Source organism: Arachis ipaensis, chromosome B06 (assembly GCF_000816755.2).
Source record: "Arachis ipaensis cultivar K30076 chromosome B06, Araip1.1, whole genome shotgun sequence".
NCBI lineage: Eukaryota > Viridiplantae > Streptophyta > Magnoliopsida > Fabales > Fabaceae > Arachis > Arachis ipaensis.
The window spans coordinates 6,389,196-6,405,759 of NC_029790.2; the positions used below are offsets into that span (position 1 = coordinate 6,389,196).

Consider the following 16,564-nt stretch of genomic DNA (forward strand, 5'->3'; position numbering starts at 1 on the left):
TAATGTTGATAATTAACGTAGTAATAATTTTTAAATATTTTAATTTAATTAAAATAATAGTGAGATTACATATTAGTAGATTAATTGTAGTGATATTGTTAGTTGTTTAGTTTAATAACAATTTTTTTTAAATATTCTGTACGTATGATAATAAATTAATTAATACAATTAATAGACTGGTGAAGAAGAATAATACTGTACTGTATGCGTGCGGAAGTAATTTATTTATTATAAGAATATTAGGTAGCGTTTGGTGGAGAGACAGAGGCGGAAAGACTGAGACTGAGAGACAGAGACTAAGAGACAGAAATTAAAATAAATTTCAGTATTCTGTTTGGCGCAAAATGGGAGACAGGAATTGAAACAAGAATAAAACTCTAATTTAATTTGCACAAAGGGTAAAATTGGAATTAATTAATTGAAATGAAAGTATTTTAGGTATAAAATGTTATTAAAGTTTCAGTCTCCATCTCTAAAAATTTCAGTCCCCTGTGTCCCTACTTTTTGGAGGTACTGAAATATTGAAATTTTAGAGACAGAGACAGAAATTTTAGTACCAGTCTCTGAACTAACAAACATGATACTGAGTTTCAATCTCTCAGTCTCTGTCTCAGTACCTCAAAACAAACGCTACCTTAAGTAATAAGTTTTAAACGTGTGTGATAATAAATAAATTAATTAGTGTTAATTGTTTTGTAATAAATAATTTTATTGTAGTAATAATTTTTATTTACGTAATTGATTAATTTTAATGCATCTAAAAATAATTAGATTTAGCAATAAGATTTATTGATAACCATAGATTGTAAAAAATATAGATTTAGGCATTTAGCAATAAGATTTATTGATAACCATTAGATTGTAAAAAATAATTAGATTTAGCAATAAGATTTATTAATAATATAGTTGTTAATATGATTATATTTTACTGGTTATGTGATCTATGAAAATGTGACTATGATAAATTTAGGTTGTTAATTAAACAAGGTTATATTTGTTTAATGTGGAATCGTGACTATGTTTTGTAGGGTTCACGGACGTTGCAATGTGACCACTACATACCGCCAGATCGGTACAATCAGATTGTAGAGGGACATTTACGGGAGACAGGCTTTTATCACGTTTCTCATATTGGAATTGTCCAATGTCAGTCGGCATTGGTTAATGCTCTGATCGAAAGATGGCGCCCTGAAACTCACACATTCCATTTACCGGTTGGTGAGTGTGCGGTGACGTTGGAGGACGTGGCGATTATTCTTGGTCTTCCGTCGAATGGTTTGCCAGTTACAGGACCGACACTCAGCAGTTATGAGGCATTAAAGGCTGAATGCCTGGATCAGTTTAGTGTTGCACCTAGGAAGAGTGAGTGTAGAGGAAGTTTCATCAAGTTGACCTGGTTTCGAGCACTGAAGGATCGTATAGTGTTGGCTGACAATATTCAGATTCAGAGGTACGTGAAGTGCCACAAAATGTTATTATTTGGTACCGTTATATTTGGAGATAAGTCTGGGGCAGGGGTGCACTGGAAGTTTCTGCCATTACTCCGCAACTTTTCTGGGATTATACAGTTTAGTTGGGGATCGGCATGCCTGGCACACCTTTATAGAGCGTTGTGTAGGGCAACTCGAGTCGACTGTAAAGAGATTGATGGTCCACTAACACTTTTGCTTACTTGGGCTTGGATCTGGCTACCATTTCTTGCGCCGATTTCTGACAATCTTCGACTCTTTCCGATTGCAAACTGGTAAATTTAAATACTACATGCTTTTAAATAGTGGTGCACGCTGTATTTTAAACTTCGTTGATAAATGTTATTTAATGAATTGTTTGCTGTCAGGTGGCATAATTGGGAGCGTGCCGAACGTCCCTACAGATATCGTACTCTTGAACAGTTTAGGAGAGCGTTAAATGATCTGCAAGAAGGACATGTTAGTTGTAAGAAATAAATATTTGTTTTCCTTTAGTCGTGTTATTATTCGGTGCGTAATACTCCTTTACTTGCATAATCAACAATGCATCATGCAAAAGTTAATAAGTTTATCAATTAGGCCATGAAATAGTATATAATAAACTAATAATCACAGAACCGGTTCCGATGATTTTCTAGTCGAACCGGCCGGTCAGGTTCAACGGTTTTCTAGACGAACCGGACCGGTCCAGTTCAATAGTTGCCTTTCCGAACCGTTCGGTCCAGTTCAATGGTTTTTTGGTCAAATCGGTCGGTCCGGTCCGGTTTTAACCACAACAATGGAAGACATAGTTATCAGAATCAAATCGGTTCATTCTGGATTTGACCTGTTCGGGCCGATTCTTTGCCAAGTGTGGTCTCATCATCGGCCCAGACCGACCTACGGTCCGGTTCGATGGTTTTCTAGTCGAACCGCCAGTCAGGTTCAACGATTTTCTAGACGAATCGGACCGGTCCAGTTCAATAGTTATCTGTCCGAACCGGGCAAACCAGTTCAATGGTTTTTGGGTCGAACCGGTCGGTCCGGTCCGGTCGGGTCCAGTTTTAACAGCAACAATGGAAGACAAAGATACCAGAACCAACCCAGTTCATTCTGCATTGGCACGGTTCTGGCCGGTTCGTTGCCAAGTGTGGTCTCATCATCGGACCGGACCAATCTACGATTCGGTTCGATGGTTTTCTGGTCGAACCAGCCGGTTCGGTTCAGTGGTTGCCTTGTCAAACTAGCCGGTCCGGTTTGGCCTAGTCTGGTTCTAACAACAACGATGGAAAATACTCAATTTCTCAGCATACACGTTCACTTGATAATCAAATATTAACCAATTACTAATTATATGCTATATTTTGCCTATTTACCGTTCTCTTAAATATTTGTTCTAAACTCAAAACTGATGCACAAATCATATCTTAACAAATCTTAATTTAAAATGATGACATACCTGCATTTACATATTGAGGAAACTCCGATGTATGCATTGCCTCCAAATCCAGTGACCGCATGAAAGTCGGCTCCTCAAAAGGCTGCTGGTTTGCTAGTGCATTTGCCACATCCGCCACGTCTGCCACCATAGCATCGTCTGCATGATCTTCGTCTACACCTGGACCAACCACCTCGTAGTTACTTTCAAACTCTTCTTCACTATCAATGCTGTAATCTTCTAATTCAATATCTCGATCCGCTGCAGATTGCTCGAACTAAACATACAGTTCGATGAATGATATTCGGGACCGGCCTTCAAGATACACTGAAAACATTTCTTGCATGCTCGCTTCATCGGTTATGTATTTCGTTTAAAATTGAACGAACCCACCAAATACAGACACAGGACATCTGTACAGAATACATGACACTCCCCTACGTATTTGAGGATCCATTTTTTCCCAAATCACACCTTTTAATTCTTCAAATGACAGAGTAAATGGAATCACAATATCTAATGAATTTTGACACACAAATTTTACTCCCTCAGATGTTTGTAATAAAATTTGACCATCATAATACACTTTCAATCTCACTCTATCATCCATCACCGAATAGAAAAAAAGAGAAAGAAAGCTTCGAGCTTCAGAGAACTCAAAGCTGTGGGAAGAAGAAGATGAGAATTGGTTGGTAGCTCGGCATTAATTTGAGTAACTGTGAAGCTCAAATCGGACCGTCCGACCGCATGCTCCATTTCAAATTTTTTTGAACACTGAAATCGGACCATCCGTTTTGAGGTTGGCCGCCAAAAATTTCCTCCAGGTCCAAGAAATCGCTGGGTCCGATTTCGTGGTCTTCTAGTAAGCAAACATGAAATTGCTGGGTCCGATTTCGTTGGCCCAAAATCATCTTCCTCCTCTCATGAAATCGCTCCGTCCGATTTCTTTGCAAACTACATCACTGCCTCACACAAATCGGACGGTCCGATTTGTGTCCTCCCTAACCTGCATGAAATCGGACCGTCCGATTTCCTCACACCAACTGAACGCCGTCACACCTCCGTTAAACTCCTCTAAGATCCATAACCATGCGTTACACCAATATAGGTGTCATATGCAAAAAATTGCTCATCAACCAGATGCACGTTTCTATGTAATTCGAATGAGTCTAATTCGAATTACACCTTCACTGTAATTCGAATAACCTGATTCGAATTACACACACGCACACAAGCACTAATTACTAAGGATTGAGTGTGTGTAATTCGAATCACCTTATTCGAATTAGTGTATGTGTGTAATTCGAATCAGATTCGAATTACATTGAATGTGTAATTCGAATTAGGCTAATTCGAATTACATAGAAATGCCCTCTTGGTTGAACCTGTAATAATTTTTTCTTTGGCTGAATCACGTAAATTTTTCACTAACATGGTTTATATGGGTGATCTATATGATAAAAACTCAGGTAATATATGTTTAATAATTTTTTCTTCTTGTAAAAAATATTTGCACAAATATATTACAAAAAAAATATATATTCACTTTATTGTGGAAATATGTATTTTACAAGAGTACTTATAAATGACACAACACAATAAATTAATATTCAAAGTTTAAACTCGATTCATTACGATTAATGATAGATTATGACAAACACAAGTCCAAAAATAGAAGATAACAATTTTCACAAATCCACAAAAAAAAAAATCTCAATCCATGCCCAAAATCAAGCATTTTCTACCATTAGATCTGAATCCACAAAAGAAAGAAGCACTTATGCTGAACCAATAAAAAAAAAAACACACAAAAATCGTTAGACTTAATTTCACTCTTAACCAACTCTATTGTATTTGTGCAATACATTCTGGGCAAAGTATTTAATGGAACTCTATATGAGAATTCCATTCGATGGAACTCTCAAAAATATTTATGAATTTGCCCCCATTTCACTATCTTATATTTATTTATTGGAAATAAAATATTAAGTTTATTAACAACCTCATACATAATAGTGCATTTTTCCAAAGAAGCACACTTGTGAGTTGTTTCAGCTTTTTCAACTTACGAGGAATTGAACCATTGAGTTTACTCAACTTAAAACAGAACTTGAGTTCCGGTTGTATGAACTAAACGGAAACATCAATGTCATGAGGTTGTCAAGTTGTAGCGATTGATAAAGTTTAGAAATGTGGAAGGAATGGAGTCAGAAAAGTTCAATTAATTTGCTGAAGGGATTTCTAGCTCGAGCTCCTCCGCCATGATTTTGCTGCTGACCGCACCCCCGGATGAAACGCCGTTGTCCGATGGAAGGCAAATGACATGTTTATTTTTCTTCTTTTCTTCACTATTTCCTTATGAATCTTACTCTGTTTAAGTTGAGAAATTTTGTTTCTATTTTTGTTACCTTTAAGCAAAATCTAATCCTAAGACATTTAAAATTTTCATTTTTTTGTCAATAACTTTTTTTCTTTTTCCTTCTCCAGATCTATCATGATGTTTTTCTCACTATTGTTCATACCAAGATCTGAATTTCTTGTGGCCTGTGGAGTGGAATTCGTTGCTGCAGATTTGATTTGTGGGGATTGATTAGGGAAAATTAGGTGCTAAATCCAGCATTCGTTCATCTTCCAAGCTTTCTCTATGAAGGTGGAAGCTGAGCCTTTATTTATTTATTTATTTATTTTGGACAGAGTCGAACGGGTCGAGATGCAATCCAAACTGACCCAAACACAAGAACTTGAACCAGAAATGTCTAATCTAGCCTTAGGCACTTAGCTCTTCCATGGTTGCCATCGAAGGTCAAGAAAGGATCTCAAGTGCCAGCGCCGCCCCAGGTGCCTCACTGCCCTCTGTAATTGCTCGCAAACCCGAGAGTTCTACTGGCAGGAACGGCACTGCATCCTACCTCAGCTGTGCACAAATTGATGTCTCCATCTTCGATGATCGAAAGCCAATGCAACTCAGCCACTATGAGGACCTGCAACTCTTCTGCTTCCTGGTATCCGTGACTACCTCAGCCACTTGCCAAGGTAGCTAGGAGACTAAAGATGAAGAATCTGCTCAACCTTTAATTTTGAATCTTGTTAGGTGATATGAGCAATGATACTTGAGTTTTCAATTTTTCATCAATCTTGTACCCCTATGAATCTTACGTCTGGTTGGGGTAGGTTGGGTTTTCCGAGCTCATATCCATGACCAGAAAAAAAAAAAAAAACGGAGGTCAATTTGTGAATATAAAAAATAGAGATGGGTCAATTTTGAATTATTCTGACAATTCCATCTAATGGAGCTCATCTTTAAAGCTCCATTGAATAGTTTGCCTACATTCTGCACATCAACTGCCACCCTGTATGTTACTGCACCTCCTTTCTGCAAAAGGTCTAAAAGTCAAAAGAGACTAATGTCACGTGTTGCAAAACTGTAGTTGATAGTCTTCACACATACTATTGTCTTAACCCACTTGCGCTGGTTCTTCTTGCTTTGAATCTGACCTACCACTCCTCTTCATCATTCCGCCAAGTCGCTCCTCCTCTCCCCCAACCCGTTTCGTGGCTGGATCGAAACCGGTCGTGGAGCATGGATCCTCGTGGTAGCCGCGCTGAAGAGGCCGATTCTGGCCCGCCACTATCCTCACCTTCAAAACGATCTGCTTGTTCGGTCATTCTCCACCGCAGAACCACATGCTCGCCCTTTGCCATCATCGCTGCTAGTCGGAGCTCGGAGCGGTTGGTTGCGTCGACGATCTGATGGGTTTCGCTTGCTTCTTGCATTGAGTTACCATTTTCTGCGATGCTTGGAGAGTTTCCAGCCTGTTGGTATCGATTGCCACCCTTCCCTGTCGAGCTGGTTGAGACGATACCCACTGTTATCGCTCCCGAGATTAGATAAGTTCCAGTCTCACGCTGTGTTGGTTGATTCGTCGCCTCCTTTGCTGCCAGAATGCCTCCCTTTGCAGGATTGTTCTAATGTCATGTGGTTGGCTATAGCAGCAAGTCTGATTCTAAAGGAGGCAAGCACATTAGCTGTTAGACCATTAGATAAATGAGTCCTCCAGGTAACTCTTCTTCTTTCGCAATTGTTGATATTAGTGATGCTGTTGCTGCTTGAGTATGTTGTCTGCTCTGTTTGATTGGCTGTTTAAAGTCCTATTCCAAACACTTTGCGTTGATTATAGTATACCTAACATCGGCTTCATATCTACACTTTTAAATAATGCCTGATTTCTCAATTTCCATATTTCCTACATGAGAAACCTAGATCTGCTCTTCGTGGTATCTTTTTTATCTCATCCCTGCTCATTTATAAAGTTTGGATTCATATATATATATAGGTCAGAGAGAGATTAGAGATTTTGTAACATCATAGATCCATAGCAATTTCAGTAAGAGAGTTAGGATTCATATATTTAACGTGTAATATTTATGGCCCATGAGGAATTTGCCCAACAACGGGGTTATTAATTATGGTTAACAACCTAATCAATATATCTACCTACCGTTTTCAGGGGTGGACTAAAATCCCGACCAAAATCTCCACCTACCACATCAACAAACAACAAAAATCTCTGTTGCCATTTGCAAATCCTTATATCTCCCTTTGTAAGGTGTACTGGAATAAGATGAGGGTGCTATGGTCAACCTCCATGCCGAACCATGTTAGTGAGCTTCAGTTAATCAAATATTAATAGTTTTTCAATTTAGTGCCGATCACATTTGTCTCAGCCTACTTTGATCTTCCATTCGTTAACTTGAAAGGTAACTGACGGTGTCTCTAAAAGTTTTTAACAAATTGAATGTGGGATTCATGATAGATTTTTCTATTTTCTATGTGGAATTCATGATAGATTTTTCTACTTATACCTTTTATTGACCCGATTCTGATTTTTGTTCATAATCTCCCTTAGGATATTTGAATCTGCTTTGTTGGGGCCATGGAGAGATGAACTACGCAGATTGTTGATTGGGTGCTCTTTGATGAATCATTGAGGTCGAGCGGAGGCAAATGATTCGTAATCAAAACCGAACCAGAAAAAGGAAAACCCATGGACAGTATTCAGTAGGTGATTAAAAAAAGATTCAATTTTGGTCTTTGGGTACTTTTATTTAGCTTATTTTTATTTTCTTTTTTAGTTTGGTATGATGCCAGCCTTCTGGGTTTTCATGTAGTAGCCTTGGAACTTTCATGATTGTTAATCAACTTAACTTTCCGTGAGATTGAAGGTTCCAAATTCCTCACCTATTGCCATGTATTTAAGTAATTTAAAAAGAGAATTGTGGTTTTGTGTTTGGTAGTAGGAGAAACCTCAATTGCTGGATCTGCTCTTCTTACTATAAAGCGGTGTTCTGATCATAGATCTTTGTGCCAGGCTTGTGATTCGGGGGTGACAAATTCGTAAGTTGTAATTATTAGATTGTCTTGTAACTTGTTATATGCACAGAGAGTCCTTTGCCTATCTTGTTTTAGCCTCTTTTTTCCCCTCCAAACATCTAGGAACGACACACTAGTAGTAGTAGGCTTCATCAGTGATTTGAAATTAGGAGCATCTTGTCAAATATTATTAGCAATATTTCTAATGACTAATAATAAATAATCTACTGTCCATATCATGCTTTGATTGATTTAAGAAAGAAGAAAAAAGACATAGAAAAGAAAACTGTTCATTCATGGTCATCTTACTATTCACAAAATACAATTCATTCGTTTTGAGGAGTAATTGGCCTAAGAATACAACTTATCAGAAATGAAATTGCAAAACTATAAATAATAGAGCTAAATAAAAACCAAATACATGTAACACACTTTCCTACTGTTGTTCTAAACGAGTAATCCCCATAACCTACTGTTGTTATGGAAATCACAGAAAAGTAAACACTATCTAACCAACTCATTTTCTCTGAATAATGGACTATGACTGCTCCGATGCCAAAGACAAACAGGCCAGCAAGAAGTGCTAAGAAAACTTTTGTCCAATAACCTATTTTATGGTTGACTACCAAACAATCTAAGATGCCTCCTTCTAATTTTTTAGCTAAGCACTTATCTAATTTTCTAAGAAGGCATTTCAGGTAGCCTTCAAGAATAGCAGAAACCACAGGACACGAAAGAGCTAAAATCATAGTAAAGACTTTACCAGCTTCAGAAATAGGGGTAATATCCCCGTAACCTATTGTGCTTAGAGTAACTACTATGAAATAGAAGCCATCCACAATTACCACAAACTTCTTTATAGAATTACCCTTATTAGATTTATCCCTAAACTTCCCGAAAATGTAAACTAAAACCCCAAACAAAAAACAAATTAAAAGGCACACCAAAGGTAACACAGTACATTTCTTTTCAGGAGATAAGGGTGGGTCACTGTTATCATCTTCCTGAAATTAAATAGAGTAAACAATAATTAGTAATTAAATAATAATTTTTTATAGAATTACCCTTATTAGAATTATCATGAAACTTCCCGATCATGTAAACTAAAACCCCAAACAAAAAACAAAATAAAAGACCTAGTAAAGGTAACAAAGTAGTTAATTTCTTTTTTACCCTAGTAGAAGGAGGGGTAGAAGGAGGGTTAGGAGATAAGCGTGGGTCACTGGTATCATGTCCCTGAAATCAAATAGAGTTAACAATAATTAGTAATTAAATAATAATTTTTTATAACAAATAAATTAGAAATATGTAATTAATAATGTTAAACCCAGTACATTTCTTTTTCACCCTAATAAAAGGAGGGATAGGAGATAAGGGTGGGTCATTGTCATCATGTCCCTGAAATTAAATAGAGTTAACAAATAATTAGTAATTAAATAAAATTTTTTTATAACAAATAAATTAAAAATATGTAAATAGTAATGTTAAAAAGAGTCATATCTTAATTATATCTAAAAAAATATTTTAACTGTGTTTATTAATCTTTAATTTTGAACCATTTATTTTTAATAAATAATTGAAAAATTGGAGTTGATTTTTTTAATTATTCCAAATACTTTTTTGAAGATAAAGTATATCTTTTGTTATAATATTATGAGATTGTAATATTATATAGAAGATTAACATACCGATGATTGGTGTGAAGCAGCCGTATGAAAAGAGGAATCTGACGATCTTTGAGTTATACGATCTACTTGATTTTCAGATTGATCCTGAAATCAAATGAAAAAAATATAAATATAATAGTTTTAATTCTTATTCTTGGTATTTTAAAATAACATATGACCAAAATAATCTTCTAGACTAACAAATTAAGAAGAGTTAGTACTGACATGTAATCTTCATAGAATTTAGGATTTTTTTAAAAAATTAAATTTTCCTTACATCTATCTCTTAATCTATTTAATATATAAAGGTCAAGCAGTTCAACAAAAGAAAAGAAACTTAATTTTTTTCTTCATCTAACCACCTCCACCACCCCCACATCCTCTGATCCTTCTCTTCCTCCTCATTTTTCTCTTCATGTCACCAACTGAAAATTGTGTTTCAAGTCATCAGGATCAGCTGGGCAGTCCCTTCATCAAAATAGAGCTGGAAGTTGCAAATGTCTTCGTCTATGGCAGCAAGGGAAAGCCGTGTGTCGAAGGAGAAAGAACTGAGCGAACCCAGATGAAGAAGAAGGTTTAGCAGCAGAGACTATGAGCACAAGGTGAAGAGAGCAGCGGAGGGTATCCCAGCAACCAGTAGGGTTGAGATTGTAGCTGAAGATTTGAAGTTTATCTTAAAAGTCAGACTAAATGGGAAGGGAGATTTCGGAAGTCCAGAGAAGTAGGGGCGACCCAGAGATGGAGGAAGCACGATGGGGAAGAACAAGGATATTCAAGAACGTGCCACCGCAGCAATAAACAGATGATTGGAGAAGTGGCTATCGGAAAACTGGAACGGCGTTGGAATCTGCTGCACGTCACGCCCTTGAAAGCATGAAAAGATTCTTGCATACTTCTTCTTCTTCCTCCAAATGCATACTGTTTCTACTGTTAGCTATTTATTCCAAAGTGGGATTAACACTATTGAGCTTCAGGTTTCAATATTTGAGTTCTTTTCTTTTGCTGACTTTTTCAAGTATTCATTTCTTTTTGTTTTGTTTTTGTTTTGCAGTTTAGGGTTTCAGACATACTCAAACGAGTTGCAAGTTAAAGTGTTGTCGGAAATGGTTCTATAATTCACGGGTAAGCATAGGATTCTTGCAGAACTCAAGCGCCTCGATCATTACATCAAATTCCTTCAGGTTATTTCTTTCTTTCTTATAATTTTGATTTGCTTACTAGGAAAGTGGATCTAATTTTGTTGCAAGCAAACTTCTTTGTAAATTCTAAAGTCTGTTATCCGTTTTATTAATATCCATTTTTCTTTTAAATTTATTTCCTGTGTTTTCTTAAACTATTCAGGAAAAATTGGAAGAGCAAATCAAAGCAGATAATGTGTCAGTCATTTTATTAATATCTCTGCCTCCTTTTTTTTTTCCTGACCATTTTCCTTATCTTCCCTTAGGAGGAACAAGGTGTAGAACATCTCTTCAAACACTTACTGGATTTTCCAGATAATACGTCACAGCATTTTGATATTGTATGCATTCTTTTTTGATTTCCTATCATACCTATTATTCATTTGTTTCATTGTTTGTTTTAAGTCATTCATGTTTGATAAAGATATGTTTCCAATGAAAATTGTGAATCAAATATGTATCTATTTAGAATCACCCTTTTTAGTGTTTTGACAAACCCCAATTCAATTTCTAATTGGTTTGGCTGAGCTGATTACTGCTTCACATACTTGAATTTTATATGTTCTATATTGCTCTGTGATACATTCCATTATCACATATAAAAAGTTCTCATCTTTTCGTCAGGTTTGTCTATTTATTTATTTATTTAATTCTATGATTTTGGTGACTTTGTTTTAACTGATATTGTGTATGCTCTGTTTTCAGGTCCTTTATTTATTTATTTATTTATTTAATTTTGTTCATTGCAAGAGGTCCGTTAACTTTTTCAAACCTCTCTATTTAGGAGGATAGGTAGGAACATGGTAACTAACTTCATCCATTCTAATAAATCTCTTTCATCAAATCTACAATTGTCCTTTGTTTATATATTTGGTCATTTATTTGTGTTTTGACTTCTAAAAGATGAAGTTGGAGGATAACCTTTGTACAAAGTTGACAGTAAACTGGGTGAAGGTGAGCGTCCATTGCATCCCCTGGGTTTTCAAAGTTATTTGAAATTTTTGGTTTGAGATTGATTTTGGTTTTAGTTGACTTCTACTTTTTATTTCTCAAAGTGGCACTAAAATTTGGGCATAAGATCAGCAAAGGCAAAAATTTTCTTGATTTGGCAATAAATTTGGACACTATAACTATGGCCCATCTTTTGAGTGGCAAATTCACTATATATTCCTTTAAATATCTTGATTGTAAATATCCTTCATTACACGTTGCCTATATTGATGAGGTAGAGGATACTAGCAGAGATAGAGACAATTGACAAAAAAAAGGTCAATAAAGTTTGTTGTCATGTCTGTGTACTACAATTTTCTTCAAGATAGATATCTTTTTAAAATGAAATTTTATCCAAAATAATTGTATATTCAAAAATATTAGAAAACACTAAATTTTTTATCTTACAATAAAATACATAACAGAAAATGAGTGAAAAGAAAGAATAAAAATGTTAGATAAAAAGAGGTAATACTGATATTTTTTTATCAAGGATCTAATTCATTTAAATTAAGATGTTTTTAATAATTTGATTAGTTCCAGTACATAATTAATTTGAGACACTTATTTTGAAATTGATATACCCTATAGTTAATATATATAAAGATGAATTATGTTTGTATCTATAAATTGTGATTTGAGTTGAAATGATAAATCAATTTCAGGTTATGGTTACATCCTAACCTTTAGATAAGCATACATTGGTGAGAATTGTGAGAACTGAGGTGAGTGAGTACTTTCTTGCAATGTTTACTATAAATAATCTTTTAAATATTGCCATAAAAACTGTGGTCACTATCTAGATCCAAAAAAAAGGATCAATAAGGTTTACTAAAATGACTGCACCACCATTTCTTGTGAATTAAATATTTGAGATGGATTTGGGTTTTAGTTGATTTCTGTCTTTTAAGCAGCTCAACGTCTTCCCCTCAGCTGGAGGTTCTATACTTACCCTTAGAAATGAAAATTTATACTGGAGGTTCTATACTTACCCTTAGTTGATTTCATTAGTTGAAGTTAAGATGATGGCATTGATTGTTTTTAACCTTTTCTTCCTACTAGGTGCATCTTTGATTGGTTCATTTGTCAATTCAAACATTCTTGCTGCATTTTCTGTTCCTACTGGGAAGAAATCATGCAATATTTTGATTTACAAGAGTCTGATTCTGAAGTAATTTCAAGACCTTTGCTATTTTTTAGATTTCATTTGATATATACATTTTCTACTTAAGAGGCATAATCTATTGAATTTGCATTTATCCATCATTAGGTAAGAACTTTAATTATTCTGTCTCTTTGATAGTGTGATTGCTTGAACTGGTGGCTTGCTTTTTGGCTATGATACACAGGTATTTATTTCATTTCATTTTGGATTTCATATACACGATTAGAAAAATCATTATTCCTTCTTTAAGTCGTGTTTATTATGCCACATCTGCCCCTAATGATTGTTTCTGCTTCTTTAATTTATCTTAGTTTTGGAGTTTGCAAATTAAACAAACAAAGAATAATGATTTCCATCCGCGTGTGCAGGGTAATAGTAAAAAAAACAGAAACAGGGAATGAATGTGCTCTCATGGAAATGTTAAGTTTAAGAATAATCATTTCCCTACTCCTTTGTTCTACCAAAAGTATCTCTTTTCTAATTATTTTCACTTTCTTTTTCATAGTTTGCTATATCATACGAATAATTTTTGCATAGGAAAGTGCTGGGCTTCATTTCTAAGTGTTTGATACCCACTAGCATCTTTGAATATGTAAGTAGTTATAGGAACTTCCTCAAATCTAATATAGTTATATGAATTTTTTTATATAATATTTATATTTTATTAGATGGTTAGGAAAAAATATCTAGGTGTTAGTTACAACTTTTTCATGTGATTTAATGATGTAAAAGTTCCTTTTTTTCTGCATTTATTTATTTATATTTTGCTTCAAGTTGAGTTTTTTTTTTCTTGGAAAAAATAAAAGAATGTGAATGACTTTGGTATGTAATGCAATGGAATGTGTGTTGTTAACATACACTGGGTGGTTGAACAAATAAAGAAGATGATTCAGGGCGAAGAATTGGAGAAGCTAATAATAAGGAGCTTGGAATGGCTGATGAATTGGAATAGGAGCAGGTGGTTGTTGTTGATTTAGGCGTTGGAAAAGATCAGAGATGAAAAAAGTAAGTGGATAGATAGAACGTGTGTTTCGTTTAGAATTTGTGAGATCATATATATAAACGTGTAGAAAGATTGATATGTTAAGTCCTTTCCAGGATTTTTGTTAACCTTAAATGCAAACCAAAAAGTAGAATAACAATTCCTTGCATTAGGACCTAAAAAAGGCATTCCTTAGTTGTTTTCATTGAAAAGATACCCCAAACTATCAGCTGTCAATGTAATATTTTTATCTCCATTATCCTATTTCTTATTTTGATTGTTCTGAATTCTAATTATAGTTTCCTGAAAATAATGTGAACTCTAGGTTTTTTTTTCCCTTCTTCCTACTTGTTTAGAGATGACATGCTATTTTCTCAGATTTTTTAGTTTTCTCAAAAATAATATTTTACTAAAATTTTGATTCTTTGTTTGTGCAGCATATCCAAAACTCATAGGTTCTACCAACTATATAGGTTAGTTTTATTAAGTTTCAGAATTCAGTATAAATTTTCTTATCAGTCAAGGAGTCAAGGAGAGTGGGACAACTAATTGAAGTTTCAAGCGACTACAAATCCTATTTATAGATGAACCTCTTTATTGTTTGAACATGTTTTCTTTTTCTTTTTTAACTCTTTAATTGTAATATCATAAGTTGATTGGAGCTGAGACTGAGATATAAAATCTCTTTCCATCATATTGTAGGACTTTCATTGTATTCTAATTCTATGATGTCAAAACTTGTGATGTCAAAACTAGGAAGCAATAATAAGTGATAATGTTTTACTTTGCTAGATACATGTTCCATTTAGGTTTTTTATCCTTTTTTCTCTATGCAAAGTTTGAGCCTTGTTTTTGTCAATCATGCTGTTTGATTTATTGTGAAAAAGGCTAATCGATTGTGGTGTTTATCTAATCCTATAACTTGATGCTATCAATTTTTTTTTACTTTCACTAAGTGAACTCTCCAATAGCTCAATTTTGCTTTGTCTTTTAGTTACTGAGGAAAATTATGATTTGTCTATTATATAGTATGTCATTAGTTATATAATGTTAGTATTTTTTGTTTGGAGAACCATATGTCTAACTTATTTTAATTATTATTAAATTCATCCTATTTCTGCTTCTGACTTCTTTTGTATAGTCTCATTTTTATTGCTTAGTATTTTTACAATGATCAATTAGTAATGTTTTTATTTATTCAGTGATAAGCATCCGAATAAATAAAATAAAAGTAATGCTTCTAATTAACATACAAGCAATATAAATGAAGAAGTTTATTGTTTTTATGGTCATGAAAATATGAAAAATGATTGTTTATATAAATTCCTATGATACTTAACAGGCTGAGATACAGGCTGACCCTGTAACCTCCAGAGCCCAAGTTAGTTTACTCAGCCCTATATACTGGGCTTCTGGCCCGCATTATTACCAAAAACAGTACTAAACAAAATATTTTGTTTTATTTTTTCTATAAACACCTAAAGAGAGAAAAGGAAGGTACCGAACAATATGAAAGCAAGACATTAAACTGATCCGTTCGGTTCTAACATTCTAAAAAATTTTAACATACCGGTAGCTGATCTGGGATAGCCGTATGATAAGAGTCATCTGACGATTGGACTGATAAACGAACTATTTGATTTTCAGATTGATCCTAGAATCAAATAAAAAAAAAAAGTTTTAGTTTTTATTCTTATACCATGCATAAAGAACGTCACCTACATTAACAGAGCATATGGCTTTTTATTGTTTAACAAAATATAGTAACTTGCCTGGTGATGAGAAGACCCGCTAAGACTATTATCTGATTGATAACCCTCCATTTCAAAATACAACACCTGAGTTACTTAAAAAACATTACTGAAAGTTATTATAAGAATGCTACAAGGCCTACATATTTCAAAAAAGAAAAATACTGTAGGAGCTTACCTTACAGAGATTGACGTCGACGGGGAAATGAAAAAGAGGCTGCCTTTGGTGCTTAGAAGAATGCAGCAGCTATGAGGCGAGGAGGTGACTTGGAAGTGCTCACAAAATGCAGCAGTGTGCTTAGAAGAGTGAGGAGTAGTGCTCACAAAATGCAGTGTGCTTAGAAGAGTGAGGATGCAGTGTGCTTAGAAGAGTGAGGATGCAGTGTCAAAGGGCAGCAGTGTGCTTAGAAGAGTGACGAGTGCTCACAAAATGCAGTGTGCTTAGAAGAGTGAAGAGTGCTCACAAAATGCTGCTATGAGAGGAAGAGTAATCGTCTGAGAGTAATGTAATATGGAACCCTACGCTCATGGTCATTTTAGTCTATATATTATTATTTTATATGTATGCATAATA

The 16,564-nt window shown here is 34.7% G+C and overlaps 1 protein-coding gene and 3 long non-coding RNA genes across 23 annotated transcripts in view; 3 read left to right on the forward strand and 1 right to left on the reverse strand.

The window, feature by feature from the left end:
• The window catches only part of LOC107646326 (serine/threonine-protein phosphatase 7 long form homolog), a 4,025-nt gene extending 2,079 nt beyond the window's left edge, over nucleotides 1-1,946 (forward strand). The window contains exons 2-3 of the mRNA XM_016350517.1: nucleotides 1,029-1,744; nucleotides 1,838-1,946. Of these exons, the coding sequence (XP_016206003.1) occupies nucleotides 1,029-1,744; nucleotides 1,838-1,946 (825 nt within the window). The remainder of the gene's footprint in view (nucleotides 1-1,028; nucleotides 1,745-1,837) is intronic.
• Nucleotides 4,797-8,271, forward strand: LOC107645572. Of its 6 annotated transcripts, none has more exons than XR_002348207.1 (6): nucleotides 4,797-5,211; nucleotides 5,374-6,944; nucleotides 7,395-7,644; nucleotides 7,794-7,949; nucleotides 8,020-8,109; nucleotides 8,182-8,228. It is a non-coding gene; the product is annotated as an uncharacterized LOC107645572 (long non-coding RNA). The 6 variants fall into 6 exon arrangements; XR_001621499.2 differs by having other exon boundaries at nucleotides 7,794-7,945; XR_002348208.1 differs by having other exon boundaries at nucleotides 4,798-5,211; nucleotides 8,056-8,109.
• Nucleotides 8,534-9,563, reverse strand: LOC107645573. Its single transcript, XR_001621506.2, has 2 exons — nucleotides 9,431-9,563; nucleotides 8,534-9,261 (listed from the first exon to the last, which is right to left on the reverse strand). It is a non-coding gene; the product is annotated as an uncharacterized LOC107645573 (long non-coding RNA).
• Nucleotides 9,708-15,032, forward strand: LOC107645569. 15 transcript variants are annotated; one of them, XR_002348201.1, is made up of 9 exons: nucleotides 9,712-11,105; nucleotides 11,369-11,443; nucleotides 11,808-12,056; nucleotides 12,758-12,817; nucleotides 13,007-13,071; nucleotides 13,155-13,263; nucleotides 13,396-13,849; nucleotides 14,139-14,262; nucleotides 14,677-15,032. It is a non-coding gene; the product is annotated as an uncharacterized LOC107645569 (long non-coding RNA). The 15 variants fall into 15 exon arrangements; XR_002348203.1 differs by having other exon boundaries at nucleotides 9,713-11,443; nucleotides 11,808-11,894; nucleotides 12,006-12,056; XR_002348197.1 differs by having other exon boundaries at nucleotides 9,708-10,898; nucleotides 10,976-12,056.